This window comes from Thermomyces dupontii (genome assembly GCF_041956625.1).
Source record: "Thermomyces dupontii strain NRRL 2155 unplaced genomic scaffold VTN31scaffold_1, whole genome shotgun sequence".
Lineage (NCBI taxonomy): Eukaryota > Fungi > Ascomycota > Eurotiomycetes > Eurotiales > Trichocomaceae > Thermomyces > Thermomyces dupontii.
The window spans coordinates 1976832-1991895 of record NW_027192307.1 but is presented as its reverse complement, the minus strand read 5'-3'; the positions used below and the strand labels follow the sequence as shown (position 1 = coordinate 1991895).

At 50.6% G+C, this 15064-nt stretch overlaps 6 protein-coding genes across 6 annotated transcripts; 2 read left to right on the top strand and 4 right to left on the bottom strand.

Annotated features, from left to right (window-relative positions):
* Positions 1-260: 260 nt before the first annotated feature.
* VTN31DRAFT_733 (uncharacterized protein) lies at positions 261-1427 on the bottom strand (the record flags this gene model as incomplete). Its single annotated transcript, XM_069408039.1, has 1 exon — positions 261-1427. One exon carries the CDS (start codon positions 1425-1427, stop codon positions 261-263), a length of 1167 nt encoding a protein of 388 aa, XP_069263589.1.
* Positions 1428-3107: 1680 nt separating this feature from the next.
* VTN31DRAFT_732 (uncharacterized protein) lies at positions 3108-4975 on the bottom strand (the record flags this gene model as incomplete). Its single annotated transcript, XM_069408028.1, has 3 exons — positions 3108-4609; positions 4673-4814; positions 4868-4975. 3 exons carry the CDS (start codon positions 4973-4975, stop codon positions 3108-3110), a joined length of 1752 nt encoding a protein of 583 aa, XP_069263588.1.
* Positions 4976-7845: 2870 nt separating this feature from the next.
* On the top strand, positions 7846-8147 carry VTN31DRAFT_731 (uncharacterized protein; the record flags this gene model as incomplete). Its single annotated transcript, XM_069408017.1, has 2 exons — positions 7846-7889; positions 7988-8147. The coding sequence occupies 2 exons, from the start codon at positions 7846-7848 to the stop codon at positions 8145-8147; spliced, it is 204 nt and encodes a 67-aa protein (XP_069263587.1).
* Positions 8148-8522: 375 nt separating this feature from the next.
* On the bottom strand, positions 8523-9290 carry VTN31DRAFT_730 (uncharacterized protein; the record flags this gene model as incomplete). The annotated part of the gene is made up of 1 exon (XM_069408006.1): positions 8523-9290. The coding sequence occupies one exon, from the start codon at positions 9288-9290 to the stop codon at positions 8523-8525; it is 768 nt and encodes a 255-aa protein (XP_069263586.1).
* Positions 9291-10936: 1646 nt separating this feature from the next.
* VTN31DRAFT_729 (uncharacterized protein) lies at positions 10937-12661 on the top strand (the record flags this gene model as incomplete). The annotated part of the gene is made up of 1 exon (XM_069407994.1): positions 10937-12661. One exon carries the CDS (start codon positions 10937-10939, stop codon positions 12659-12661), a length of 1725 nt encoding a protein of 574 aa, XP_069263585.1.
* Positions 12662-13011: 350 nt separating this feature from the next.
* On the bottom strand, positions 13012-14649 carry VTN31DRAFT_728 (uncharacterized protein; the record flags this gene model as incomplete). Its single annotated transcript, XM_069407983.1, has 1 exon — positions 13012-14649. The coding sequence occupies one exon, from the start codon at positions 14647-14649 to the stop codon at positions 13012-13014; it is 1638 nt and encodes a 545-aa protein (XP_069263584.1).
* Positions 14650-15064: the final 415 nt, after the last annotated feature.

Below are 15064 nucleotides of genomic sequence, written 5' to 3'. Positions count from 1 at the left end.
ACTTCCGACTTCCATGCATGCAACCTGATCGCTGAGTCGGACTTCTTGTTTCTTGCAGTCAACTATGTCGACCTTGCCCAAAGAACTGACTCGTAATTTACAGATTTTCTTTCGACTTGCAGCCTTGCGTCATCGCCCCGGGTGTTTCTCTTCCAGGCTGCTGGACAAACGGAGTTGTACATACATGAACCCAATCAAGTTGTCTTGCCAAAATTTCCCCAAAACAATCCAAGCGAAACCAAGTCCTTCAGAATCCACCTTCATGCAGGCAGCTGAACCCCTGCCCTGATCGTCTCGAGTATCACGCTCTTGTGCTTCTCGTTGAGCACAAGGCTGAGCTTCTCGCTCGTGCTGGGCGCTTCCAGGCGATTGAGTGGAACGTATGGTTTAGACGGCATCAGTATCTCTTGGAGACGCCGCCAAGATCGAACAGAACGCGAGGCGTGTTCTGATGGTGTTTTTGGGTTCGGATCGGCGAGGGTCCTCGAAAAGATCTCATAGGCCAACCACCCGTCCCAGCCCATGTTGAGAAGGGTCTGCAGGATCTCGACGACGGGAAGGTACCCTCCACGCTCTTCTTCGCAGAGGAACAACCGGGCGTTTCGTGACCAGTTCATCCGTGACGGTTGACCTGGAACATAGAACGGATGGCCTGACTGTAATGGCGACTCCAACCTCTCCCCATCCGCGATTTGTACGATGAAAAGTCTGGACAAATCGACAGTGGCAGCCAGCCGCTGCAAGGAAGCAAGCAGGTCTGCTCGAGCACTGTCGCCCGTAGTACCGCTGCGCGTTGCGGGGTCGGCGTAGATAGCTCCTGCAACGTTAAATGTGTCGATGGCCAAGCCAAAGTTGGGCCGGTCCACAAGCTGGACGATTTCCCATGCCTGCTCCCACGTATTGACATGGGTGCCCCATGCGAGGGCTTCATACGCAAATCTGACAGTTCTGGGCTCTTTGGCACCTCGGTCAGCGATCGCTCTAAGATCGTCCACGATGATATCGAGATCTCCCACGGTTCGGGCCGCACCCGTGACGGGATCTGGAGGCAGGAAGTTGGACGGAATCAAGATGGCGTCTGCGCCCAGAATGTGGACAACATCAAACCAAATGGGCAACACCTCATCGAGAATACGGTCACGTTCTTTGCGGTCTGCGAGGCCCTCATAGAAGCGAAAAGGTTGCAGATTCAGCACCGTCAGATGGAGATGTTGACAAAGGTCTCGAATTTCCCTTGCTGCCTTTTGGATGTCATCACGGGACGGGTTGGCGTTGCCAGATTGTTTTCGGGCAAAAGCCTCCAGGTCGTCATAGAAAAGCTCAATTGCTTCGAAACCATTTCGAGCCACTTCACGAAGCTTGTCTTGGATATCGTGCAACCCGGCCTGTCCCAAGGAAACAGTGGTGATGGCAGGTTTGCATCTCATGGTGGATAGCATCTTCTTACTGGTAGAATGAACAAGATGGTATCAACGAAATTGTTCGCGGTGCTCACGTTTTTCCAATCCAAGACCGGGTGGCTTTTGTCAGGCGCTGGAAAGTGAAACTGATCATATACGGGCTCCCAGTCTGGAGAACGATACACACACAGCTGCTGCCATCCACCACGTTGAAGAATGAGCAGTCAGCCAGCCAGCCACTACAGGAATTTTGCCCTGCTGGGGTGGATGCTACCATTGTTGGAGCAGCTTTGCAGGGATTGTCATTGACAGGCCATCGTTTGCTTCAGTTATTGATCGTCACAATGCACATATGACTTGTCAGTGTGACAAACTGACTCAGGACCCCTTTATTTGCTTTTTCAGCGTGGCGGCACGCTGCATCTTCCGCATCCTCGTTGAGGTTCATGGCGTGCATGCCGTGATTCTGAGCTTCGTAAGGAGGAGGTACTCCGTATACAGAGAGTAAAAGTCGACGAAACTACACAGCATGGGACGCAAGTGGCTGGCTGACTTGGCGTGCATATTCCTTGTAGTACCGGAGCTTGAGCAGTTTATCATGGACTGTGGGAGTCCTGATCAAGTTCCGCAACCTAAAAGGTTACAAAACCCGACGTACGGAGTACTCAGTACGATAGACAAACGCAGCTGTGTATTTGCATTATCTTGGTTGTGCCATTACCTACCTACCAAGGATCCGCGAAACCGCCACACCTCTTCCATGTTAACTACTTGAACCCTTTCTTGTCCGTCCTCCGTCAGAGTACTCGTCTCGTACAGAGTACAGAGTACTTTGCTCTTTGGCTCCGTTCTCAGTCTTAAAGAAGAAACAGTGTCAATGATACGGGAGAACATCTCCTGCCCCTGTTCAAGTATATTCCTGCTACAAACTATCATGACAGATTTGAGGGTCGGACCAGAGAAAAGCTAGGGCATTCCAAAGCCAAAGCGGCAAAACATTTGACACCAAGGGCAAGTCAAGCAAGGGTTCGGATGATTGCCGTAAGAAGGAAATACTCGTACACTTGATGAATTACTAGTAGTTAGCTAGGTTACTGAATTAGAGCTTTTGTACTCCGTATGGATATTTGCAGTAGGCCTACCCTTTCACACCAAGGATACGGAGTACCATGTTCAGTAATTTTCCTCAAATCAATGACTACCGTACCTCGTGGCGGTCACAAGTCTATACGACTCTACGAGTACTCGTACAGTATAACATAGTATGATTGTCTTCCATGAGGACTGTAATGCTGGCGCTGTCCCTGGGCTTGTGCTTGGACAAGACTCATCCTGCCGACACTGCTGACCACCACTTGCACAAAAAACGGATTCAGGACTCAGCGTGGCGTTCCCGGGATAGGCTGAACATTCCAGCGGAATGCGAAGGATTATTGCTGACATTTGATACCGCATGTCCTCGTACTCACTACCATCAATTGCATTAACTGAACCTTCGTTGACGATTAATACAACCAAACACCTGCATGACTGCAAATAATAGAGTACATGAGAGCTATAGTACAGTACACAGAGCAGTAACTTCGTCACACCCGGCCGAATCTATTTCCTCGTGCACATCGAAGTCGCAGTGGTTCGTGAGAGTGGAGATGCGAACGTCATGGACTTGAAATGCGGCGAACGGTGGCCAAGGCCGGTGAAGAGAGTTTAGAACATACCGCCGGCGCCGCCCATACCGCCCATTCCTGCACCAGGAGCAGCAGGCTTCTCCTCAGGAGCTTCCACGATAGCGACCTCCGTAGTACCGAGAAGAGAAGCCACGCCACTGGCGTCAACCAGGGCAGTGCGCACCACCTTGAGCGGATCGAGGATACCGGCGTTGATCATATCGACGTACTGGCCTGTGGCGCTGTCGAAGCCCTTATTGAAGTCCTTGGCGTATTCGTCCATGAGCTTGCCAACAATCACACTACCCTCCAAACCAGCGTTTTCGACGATCGTGCGAGCGGGACGGGTAATCGCATTCTTGACAATGTCAATACCCAGCTGCTGGTCGAAGTTGGCTCCCTTAACATCGTTAAGAGCGTTGGCCGCAGCTTTCAGCAGGGCGGTACCACCACCAGGGAGGATACCATCCTCAACAGCGGCACGAGTAGCGTTCAGAGCATCGACAACACGGTCCTTCTTCTCACCGACCTCGACCTCGGAAGCACCGCCAACCTTGATCACGGCAACGCCACCAGAGAGTTTGGCAAGACGCTCCTGGAGCTTCTCCTTCTCATATTCGGACGTCGACGGGTCCGCCATAACGCCGCGAATCTGCTCGCAACGCTGCGCAATAGCATCCTTGCTGCCTTCACCGTTGAGGATGATGGTATCCTCCTTGGTGATGGTGATGGACCCAGTGCTACCAAGCATGTCGGGAGTAAGCTTCTCCAGCTTGATGTCCAGCTCATCGGTGAAGACAGTGGCGTTGGTGAGCACACCAAGATCACCCAAAATGTTCTTCCGGTTATCGCCGAAGCCGGGAGCCTTGACGGCAGCGACCTGAACCTGACCGCGGAGCTTGTTCAGGATGCAGACAGCGAGGGCTTCACCCTCAATGTCCTCGGCAATGATGACAAGAGGACGACGGAGTTGTGTGGACACCTCCAGGGCCGGGATAATGTCCTGGACAGCAGAGATCTTCTTCTCGGACAAAAGGATCAAAGGCTTCTCAAACTCGACCTTCTGCGACTTGACGTCGGTGATGAAGTACGGGGACGTGTAGCCACGATCGAAACGCATACCCTCAGTCACTTCGAGCTCATCCTCGATGGTCTTTCCTTCCTTGACAGTAATAACTCCTTCCTTGCCGACTTTTTCCATGGCGCTCGAGATGAGTTTCCCGACATGAGTGTCGCCATTTGCAGAGATGGTAGCGACCTGGGCAACCTCCTCACTTGTGGTGATGTCTCGCTTGTTATTCTTCAGATACTCCACAACCCGGTCCACGGCAGCCTGGATACCACGGCGCAGGTCCATGGGGTTGCAGCCAGCGGCGACATTCTTGACAGTTTCCGAGAAAATGGCGCGAGCAAGCACAGTAGCTGTCGTGGTTCCATCACCAGCAATCTCATTGGTCTTGGAGGCAACATCCTGCAGTAACCGGGCACCCAGGTTCTCAAACTTATCCTGCAGTGAGATGGCCTTGGCAACGGACACACCGTCTATGGACGTCAGTATATATGTATCACCAATTGCAGTTTTTTTGGTAGTTCTTGAGAAATTACCCTTTGTGATCTTGGGCGAGCCGTAGCTTTGCTCAATCAAGACATTGCGACCCTTCGGACCAAGGGTTGATGACACTGCCTTGGCGAGAGTGTCAACACCCTTCAGTAGCTGAGCACGCCCTTCAACACCGAACTTGAGCTCCTGCTTGACATTAGACACCATCCAATGCCGTCAAAAGATGACAACCGACGAACCTTGTGAGCGAATCTTTGTTGTTGCAGGTTGACCGAGGTCCTCAATCTGGAGAATGGAGCACGGGACAGGACGGAAGTCCTAGCCGAAAGAGCTCGCTGCAACGGCATCGTGATTATGGGCGCTGCAATGACTCAGTATAAATGTTGAGGAAGAGAAAATCCAGTGACCCAATCCACCCTAACCGGAACGCCTGGAAAGATCACAATGGAGGAAGAATTGGAGGAGGTTGTTGTCGTAGAAGCGAAAAATTTCCAATGGCTTCGATTTCCGGATGTCTTGGCGGAAGAAGCTCCTAGAACTCGGATCTGGTCACGTGACAGATCTCCACATGCGGCAACGTACCGAGCTTGTCTTCTTTAGGCAGGAGGTAAATAACCTACCTACCTTGCACACTATGTATCCGTTCAGTCCGTCGTATGGAGCTCAATTCCCTTGAGGTTTCCGACCACCTCAGCGTCTCAAGGGAACTCTGAACATTTCTCAGGATCTGCTGTGAAAACTGTACAGGAGATTGCTCAATTACTGGGAGTTTTCCGTCCTCTGATCGGTTTGAATACCGAACCATTTCCTACTGACTACTGCTACTGTCTCCGACTGCGGACTCCATACTCGTACTGTAGGTACTTGAGAAAATTGGGCGCTTTCCGACACGTGACTGCGCTGGATTGCCGAAGCACCTTTATGAAAAACGAATATCAAATAGTATTCAAGTATTGTGCGGAGTAGAATCATTTCGAAGAGATGCTTCATGAGCGGCTGTAGCTGAGGATAAAGGTGATGAAATCGATCCTATTGAACAGTCCGCTCACTCTCGAAAATGCTCCGATTTGTACTCCGTACCAGTAACTACTAATTGGACGCACGGCAAAACATCAAAAATCCGTCTGTATAGAAAAGAGTAGTATCTTTTGGTGTGCCTCCTCCGTACAATTCAACACGCTCCCGATGTCCCGAATTCGAGACATGATGCACGAGCTAACGCAGCTGCAAGTCTGGAGTTCAGAGATACCTACACAAACTCCATACACGCACACAACCCAGGGAACTTGAACAGTGGTTTCGAAGGTTGAAATTGTGAGTCGGTTCAGTCAAGTGAATCAGCCGCCACCAAGTGAGCCATTTCGAGAAGACAGCAAGGGCGAAATTCACAGAAGTGACTCAGTCGCGCGACTATCGCCTCGCGAAGTGATGCTCAGTTGTCACCTCGAAGTGTCCCGGGCCAAGTGTATTTAAGTCAAGGCCCAGTCACCATACTCACGGTTGAGTTGTTCCTCAGTCAGTGGCTTAACCAGATCATAGCACTTGATTGGAGGCAGTCGTTTGCGGAGGTCGATGTCATCATAGATACTGTACGCATTTTCCATGTCGACGAAACTTTCCTGCTTCAACTCAGGATCCAGTTGTATCAACGGGCCATGAACTTCGAACTCTCCCTGAGGCGGAACCGGCCCATCACCAGATCCGTGCTGCTTGTAGCTGGCGCTTTTAGCGAAGGCGACTGTGGGTGGGAGGTTCCACGTCGGGTCCAAGAAACGAGGAACCTCGCGGTGCTTCTCCATATACTCCTGGTAGTCCCGTCGCTTTCTGAGTTCCTGACGAAGCTCTGGAAGATCATCTTCCGCGAATCGACGAAGTCTGCGGTGAAAAAGCAACTCTGGCTTGCACGTCTCTTTCTCTTGCAACCAAGCCGCAGGATGCACGAGCTTCGGATCCGGCTCGTCAGGAGTTACTTCCCACGGCAGGGCATATGGTGCCTGATACTGTCGCTCAACGACATCGCGTGGCCACTTCCCGTTGAGCAACAGTGGCTGCAACGGATTGTCTGAGTCGATCGGGATCGGCCCATAATAATCTTTCGAGAATCCCCACTTGATGTTCTGCGGGCCGGGGAGTGGTATTTTCCACACTCTTTCCGGATCTCGGTCATGGTATGGTCCCACGCCAAAACAATACGCACCTGTCTTGACGTCTGAACTGATTTGGTCCAACACCTGAGATCGTTCGGCAGGCTGCGCAACCAGATCAGACGGACTATAAGGAAGAGCCACACTGGCCAATCGGTTTTCGATCTCCTGCCTCTCGCTCCGGGTGCCATCATCAAGTTGGTCTCCGTCCTGACTGAATGCCTCAGGAGTGGTCACATCAGAGCTAGTTGGAACTCTCAGGGAACTTGATCCCACATCCGACATTTCATAGTCACTGTCAATATCCCTTTCGCGATAGGCAAGCTGGAGCCCTGTCCCATTCGGCGTTTTTGTGTTGTTCTCGTCGGGATCGTGATTATCGGACTTTGGATCCTTGAGCTTGACATTGTCGACATTTGAGGATCCATATGATGCATACTGGAAACCGTTACCGTTACCAAAATCCGTTACCTCTCCGGCCATTGACATGAATTCGTTTACCTGCCGTGATGCAGGCGCAGCGGCGTTAACAGGCGGTAAACGATCCGGCGCCTGATTTTCGGAAATAGGGTTGTCGGCGAGCTCCCCCATACCACCGTTTCTCTGTAGCAAGAAAGGAGGCACGAATTTATTTGCGGCGATGCGATCACTGCGAAGCTTTGTGAAATGCTGGACGATTGATGCCTCCGTGAATCCCTCGCCCATCATTTCTGCAACCCTTTCCCAAGGAATCTGAATGTGCTCAGCATCGCATGCCGATTGAATCGAGAGGAGCAACAGGTCATTGATGTCATCTGATTGATTTTAGCCAAGGATATCATTCATCACTGACATCACAGCAAACCCGTACCTTTGCACTGCGCCAGATTGCGTGGTATGGGACGATGCAACTTTTTTTTGAACTTGATACCACTCCCTAGCGGTCCGTTCTTTCTGTCTTCTCCAGCATCCGAATCTTTGTCACCTAGTGTTGGTGCCATGCGTGTCTACTGTCTTGAGTAGTGTTAAGTTATCGCACGACAAGCATCATGCCAGCCTTCATCTTACCAACCGAACCGTTGATGTTTCAACTAATGAAGGATGTTGCTATCGGGCTTTCCTATATCGCAGGGAGATGGTAAGCGGAATCGCCCCTTGCTATTCGAATGTTGATGTGCAACATGATTTCATCCAAGGACTAACCTGGATCACGGAGATGATATTGATACTTCACAGTTTTGCAGCCTGGATGTACTGTCCGATAAGAATGAAGAGCGAGCAGATGATGTCCCTAACAGTCAAGTCGTGGTTACCGAGTTCCAAGTATCAGTTCGATCTGATGCCTCTGTCGTTCCAGGACGACCAAAATCCAGCCTTCAAGGGTGAGTTGTTGTGAACTAAATAGATATCAAATATGTGCACTGGAGAAGTCAAGAGTGATTGCATGAAGTGCCATTTTATGTCTACCATGAACCGAATGCAGCGTTGTGCATACTGCCTTTTACAGTAATGGTGAGTGAGGGTTGTCAGCGAAACACTGTCCCAGTCTATTATTGACTTTTGCTACAGGACGCGGATGAATGAAAACACTTTTAGTTCGTTCTGAACAAAACGAACAAATTCTACCAGCCTAATGCCAGGTCCTAACTCTCATTCCCAGTAACTGATTCTATCAAGCCCTAATGCGAACCGCGGAAACCAATCAGCACATAACCCTGATTGAATGAGGCAAGGAGGGAGCTCCTCATGGCCCACTGTACTTTGAAAATTTTTAACCAGTTTCTTCATCTAAGAGAAACACTGCGGATCCTCCGGGCCTCTCAGGCGATGGCACTGCGGAAGGTGCTGGAGTGAACGTTTCGTCCGGTGTGAATGTCCCCACGTTCCTCGTTGGAGAGGACTGTGCACTTGCACGGAGTGCGGGCAACCGCATACCCGTTGTGTGCCGCCGAGCCGCAAGCGAAAGCGGCATTTTCATTGCAGAGGAGTTAGCTGGGATAGCCGACTCGGCCCCATTGACACGCGGTCCAGAGGGTGATAAAGAGTCCGTCGTTGTCTCGACTGTCGTATCATTGTCGACCTTTAGTGCTCGCATGCCCACGTTTAGATCCAGGAGGCTTATGCCGTTGTTATGCGGGTGGTCAAGGCCGGTGTCGCCGCGAGTCAAAGAGGTGCTCAACGAAGGGGGTGTCGAGGCCGTTATGGTAGCTGCCCGCTGCCGGACATTGAAATAGGAAGGACTCCCTTGTCCAGTTTCAAGCATCATTTGACGAACTTCCTCATTGGAGGCTTCGCAGAAGGACCTGAATGAGGCTTGTCGGGGATGTCTCGGTGGAGAAGAAGGAACCAAGATATCTCGTTCGCAGTCGCTATAGTCCATAGCCTGCACCGTGATCGAATGGGTGACGCATACGTCTTTGCCGACTCGAATCGTGACATTTTTCTTCTTTGGAATGTCGATCGGCTGAGAACGAACCGGATTCTCGGGCTCCTCCAGTGGTTGAGATGGGGAGGTCGAGTCCTCACGCTGCGGAAGCATGGTGACAGGCTTGAAGCATGAGGCAATGATAACGGGAAGTGAGCAAGATCGCAACGAGAGAATCTGAGTCAAGACTGTTATTAGTCGTCAGGGCAGCAGTCGAGTGGATCCAAATAACAAATTTCATCAATGTGCAAATGATTAGGTAGGTACTATGAGATGATCTACCTGTTGCACACACACTGCAGTTGTGAATTCACATTGGGAGGACGGATTATTCCATCAACCTTTACTAAAACCTTCAAACTCACACCCCAACTTCAGACACAAGGCTGCAGTGCAGATATTCCCGAAGAAGGTTGTCGAGTACTCACCTATAGTTGGATACGAATATCTGGAAATCTCCGATTCATGTGTCGAGGCTGCCATACCGTATACCACACCAGGGTTATGCGTTCTTATGATCATGAGAGATGCAGCTTGTACATCCCGGTCATTACCCTAGTTTGATCCACTCCGCAAGACTCACATTCTCTGTTCATTTCCAACTCAGTCTGTTCAACTTGATAACACAATCAAAAACGTTTTGCACTGAGCGAGTGGAGGAAACCAGATCAGATAATACCAGTGCGACATGGAGGGAAATGCTAGAGAATTCAAGCAAAACGCTGACAATGAAGAATGAGGAAAATAGTTCTCGTAGACATGGCACTGGAAATAGAAGCTATAGCCATGTGCAACGAGACACAAAACCTGTCAGGCACGGACCACGGTAATTCAGGAGCTTTATATCATATAATAAGGGCAGCTTTGGGGTGTCAGGAAATGAAAGGCCATCAAGGATGAAAAGTGTACTTTTCAGAAAAAAAAGCCAAGGCTGAAAGGCTTCAGTGAATATATACACAGCTTATAATGAGCATATCCGAATGATCACCGAGTCATGCCGCCACAAATGCTCACCTGCCTACATCAGCCACAAGCAACATGAAGAGAAGAGTCGCTACTTCAAGGGAAGTTAATGGCTGTATTGGCTACAGATGTCTCAATCTCATTACTACCCTCAAAGAAGCACTGCGACGTACCAGTACTTGCGCAAAAAGTCAGAGACAGAAGGGCTCCAAACCCTGGAACTTGCTGACAATGATCAATGCTGGATGTCGATTAAGTTCACTCTGATTGGCATCAGCCACAATAGAGCCGCCATATGCCCAAATATTTCCTTTGATCAAGGCTTCATGATGGTGAGGTATGTGAGACCCTGGCCTGGACTGGTCATCTGTCCTGTTCAAGAGGTCACGAGAAGGTCACGTTGAGCAAGCTGATGTTAGGGCATGGCATAACACAGCCACATCAGAGCACCGCCATTGATGCACCGCCAAAGCGGCCAAACAGCAAATTCTGCAATCTCAAACAGTTGCAAGGTTAAGCAACTCGGATTTGAATTCAACTTGCGCTTTAGTCTACCCATTCTAACCTAGTTAGGTTAAGCCTATTTTTTTTTCTTTTCAATTCAGGCCAGTGACGCCAGTCCGCCACCAATCCACCATTGTTCTGCGGAGGGGTCAATATTTTTTCAGTTAGGCGAGCTATATTGATAAGATCAAGAGAGCTGCTCAGTGTGGTTGAGCTTGTCAAAGAGTGCAAATCCGGAGTAGGTGCGACATTAGTCGGAGATCCATACTTTGAGCAACTTATTTAGTTTCAAGATGGATCCGAATTCCCCCAGCACGATTCAGTCGCATGGCCTTACCCAAAGCCAGCCTCGACTCGACGAAGACGAGCAGAAGCAATCGAGTGCAGGGTACTCTGCAGATGAGAGCAAAGTGGCAGATGCCCCAACAAATCCGGAGAGCGCTCTCGACGAGAATGAGGAAGATGACGACTATGATGACGATGAGGAACTTTTTGCCGACGACTTGGAGGATCCAACTGATCCCGATATCATCTCATCCAACCCGAACGACTACACAAAATCCTACAACCGCCAACGACGGCTGAACGAAGTCATGTCCGATCCTAACGCCCCTAAGTCTTCCTACCCAAAAGTCAATCCGCAGAAACCCAAGGCGAACCTTGCTGCGGCTGTGGATGATCAGATCGCATCCCTCGCTCGACATGCGTCGAAAATCAAGCTTGATGACCTCAGTGCGGGCATGCGGGGCAAGGACAGTCGGAACGTCGACAAAAGCGATCGAGCAACGGCCGAGCTTGTCCTTGATAAGCGGACGAGGATGATTCTTCTGCAGATGATCAATCGGAACATCGTATCAGAAATAAATGGATGCCTATCAACAGGGAAAGAGGCAAATGTCTATCATGCAGCGCATGAGGATGATGACGGTTCCGTCTCGCAGCGAGCGGTCAAAATCTACAAGACAAGCATTTTGGTTTTCAAAGACCGCGATAAGTATGTCAGTGGCGAGTTCCGGTTCCGTCAAGGATACAATAAAAGCAGCAACCGCTCAATGGTGAAACTCTGGGCGGAGAAAGAGATGCGCAACCTACGTCGCATTCATACGGCCGGCATCCCAAGCCCAGAACCCTTGTATCTTCGGCTTCATGTCTTGGTCATGGGCTTTGTTGGAAACTCAAAGGGCGTCCCCGCGCCGCGACTCAAGGATGTCGAGTTCGACATGCCCGATCCCGTTTCGCGATGGCGGGAACTCTACTTGGATCTCGTGAGTTACATGCGAACCATGTACCACACCTGTCGCCTTGTCCATGCCGATCTCAGCGAGTACAATGTCCTGTATCACAACGACAAACCCTACATCATCGACGTCAGCCAGAGCGTGGAGCACGATCACCCGCGTAGTTACGACTTCCTGCGCATGGACATCAAGAACGTCACCGACTTCTTCCGGCGGAAAGGTGTCGAGACTTTGCCTGAACGTACGGTCTTCGAATTCATTACGTCAACCGAAGGGCCACAGATGGTCAATGGTTCGAACGAACAAATGATCTCTGCCCTAGAGAAGCTTTTGGCTGCTCAGAGCAAAGTCCCGGAGACCGCAGAACAAGCATCTCGGGATGAAGTCGACACTGCCGTCTTCCGTCAGCAGTATATCCCGAAGACTCTTGAACAAGTATACGATATTGAACGAGACGTCGAGAAGGTCCGCAGCGGTATGGGAGATGACCTTATCTATCGTGATCTCCTCGCGGATCAATCCAAGCCGCCAGTTGCCGAGGAGGAAGAATCTGAATCGGAAGCAAGTGATACTCAGTCCGAATCCGGCGACGAATCAGAAGAGCAGGGAAAGGATGAGGGCACCTTCACTAAGAAACCGCCTCGGGGCAAGAAGCATCAAGACAAGGAGGCCAAACGAGAACACAAAAAGCAAGTCAAGGAGGAGAAACGACAGCAGAGGGCAAAGAAGATGCCAAAGCATGTGAAGAAGAGGTTGGTAGCTACTACCAAGAGAAGATGATCAACATATTATCATTAGATAGAATTGAATACATTGCACGTGTAATGCTGGCATACTCTCGTGGAGGATAGTACAAGGACATGTCACTGAACTCATCACCCATCAGAGCTCTCTTTAGGCTTCATTTCATATCCGCGTGCAGCGCAAACATCACGAGAATCCGGAGTATGCGTCTGACTCGGATATGATCATGGACAATATGAGGCTCGTCATTCATCATTTGGGTGTCTCAAGCAGATGCAACCCGCGCTCTTGATCATTTTCGAGGGCCGTCTGCAAAGCAGGCCTTCCAGAACACAGCGTTCCTTGCCATCATTGGCATTGCGATTGGTGTAACGGTTTTAATGACGCTAAATTGAACCACCCTTGGCTCTTGCCTTCAACCGTGCAATGGCGTCGTTGACAACTTCTTTGGGAATATCGGGGATGTAGTCCTCGTCGACAGTATTCTCCTCTATGACAGCAACAGAACTACCCTCCGCTTTGCCATCTTGGCGTTCCTTCACGGCCGTGTCCAGCCTGTCGCCTGGAACTTTGACGAACTTGATTCGCATCGGGCCACGGCTCAGCCCAGGCCAGATGTCTGAAGGTAAGTAGTCACCCTGCTCGACACGGAATGCTTCTCGTGCATTCACGTCCTCTTCGTAGAGTTGGTCTAGCTTGGCCTGAGTGTCCCGCAGGATTCTTTCCACTCCCTGTCGAACATGCTTCCGACGAGCCACTTCGAGAATAAGCCCGTCATATGCATCCAAGAAACCGACATAAAGAGACCGTAGATCGGAGAGATCCATCATACCTTGTCGGATTCGATTACGTTCCTCATTCCAAATCTGAGTAAATGTGTGCGCCTGGGCAATGAATTCCGGCAGCCGTGTCGATGATAACGTAGAAAGATGATCAAACACATTCGTTGTCGCACGATACATCTCAATTAGTGCATCGCGATGGGCAAGGACCGTTTCCAAAATGGCTTCCATCGCACTGCTCCGCTCTTGGATTTCCAACACCACATCCTCAGCTTCGGCTGCATCCTTCGTGAGGACACTCACGAGTTCTTGATAGTCCGAGTCCGTCATGGGATCTGGATTTTCCTGCGTGTTGTTCTCGTCGGCGCTTTCTGGCGGGTTGCCCACGTGAACATCAAGACCTGCAGGCATATCGCCAGCTATGGACCGTGCTACAGCGCCGCCTCCTTCGGTATGTTTCACCGCAGTGACGCAGCGATCGAAATGATGGACGAGAGATTCGAGCAGATCCGCCATCTCCTGAGCATGGGACTCTAACGAACGAAGTAACCCTGGTATCGCAGATGGGGTCGACACGAGCGCATTCGAAGCCGCTTGGGATGACGCTGACAGTGAGGAACGCGAGGATACTGATTCCATTGTTGTGCGATATCTTCCCAGAGCATCCTGTAACGATTCCAGTTCAGCATCGAATGCACGGCTTGAGGCATTCAACTGCGCTTGCGCTTCATTCGTACGATCGATTGCGCCTTTGAGATTGGATTGTAATTCTTCAAGTCCGCGTTCATCCACAAAATCATGGAGGGTCTTAGGTTCCTCGCCCTCCGGACGGAACGAACTATGCACGACTGTGGTCCGCAGCTTGTCCAGCGTTCGTTGTATCCGCTCATCTGCTGCGTCCAACTCTTTCAACGCAGTTTCAAACTCCAAACGGCCACGGTGAGAGATGCTCTCGACTTCACTTCGCACATTGTAAAGTATTCGAATTTGAATCTTCAGGGAGCGACGCAAAAAGCCAGTTTTCGCCGACACTACTACCGCCTCTTCCAGAGCCGCGCGAGCTGAATTGACGATTTCATTGGCACGTGACACATGGTAGATGGATGACAAGGACCGCTTCGCAGCTACTAGATGAGAGATGAGTGTTTCGAGCTGAGGCGGAGATGACTCTTGGGCCGAAGGTGCCGAGTTCGGCTCCGAGTGCGAGTCAGCGTTAGGCAAGGAAGACTGCGACGAATCCATGCTGGATCACGCCCCAGGTGCCGTTGCTTGCCACTGCAGTTAGCCTTCTGGTTTGTGGCCACTCTGACTGCGGTGAGCAGCCTAGTAGATGCCGCGAAGCCACATGTTCCGCCCTCGCTTATTGTTCCGCTTGCAATAGCCTGTTATTTCCAATTAGGGTTTATTTAAATCAAAATGATGGAGACTCAACAGTTGACGGTCTGACGTCCCATCTCCGCGAGAGCGCAGCAGCTATGGTTGGAACTGCTCTCATGTGTTAATCACGTGAATTACCCCGGATGATGTAAGCAAGGTTGGGGAGCTGACTCAGCTGAGCAGCCTAGGCCGAAATAGGCAAGACCAGCTTCCAATCCTCAACCCTCCAAAGTCCCGACAGTCTGGCAATGATGATTCATCACTCAAGACCCTTGTCCCA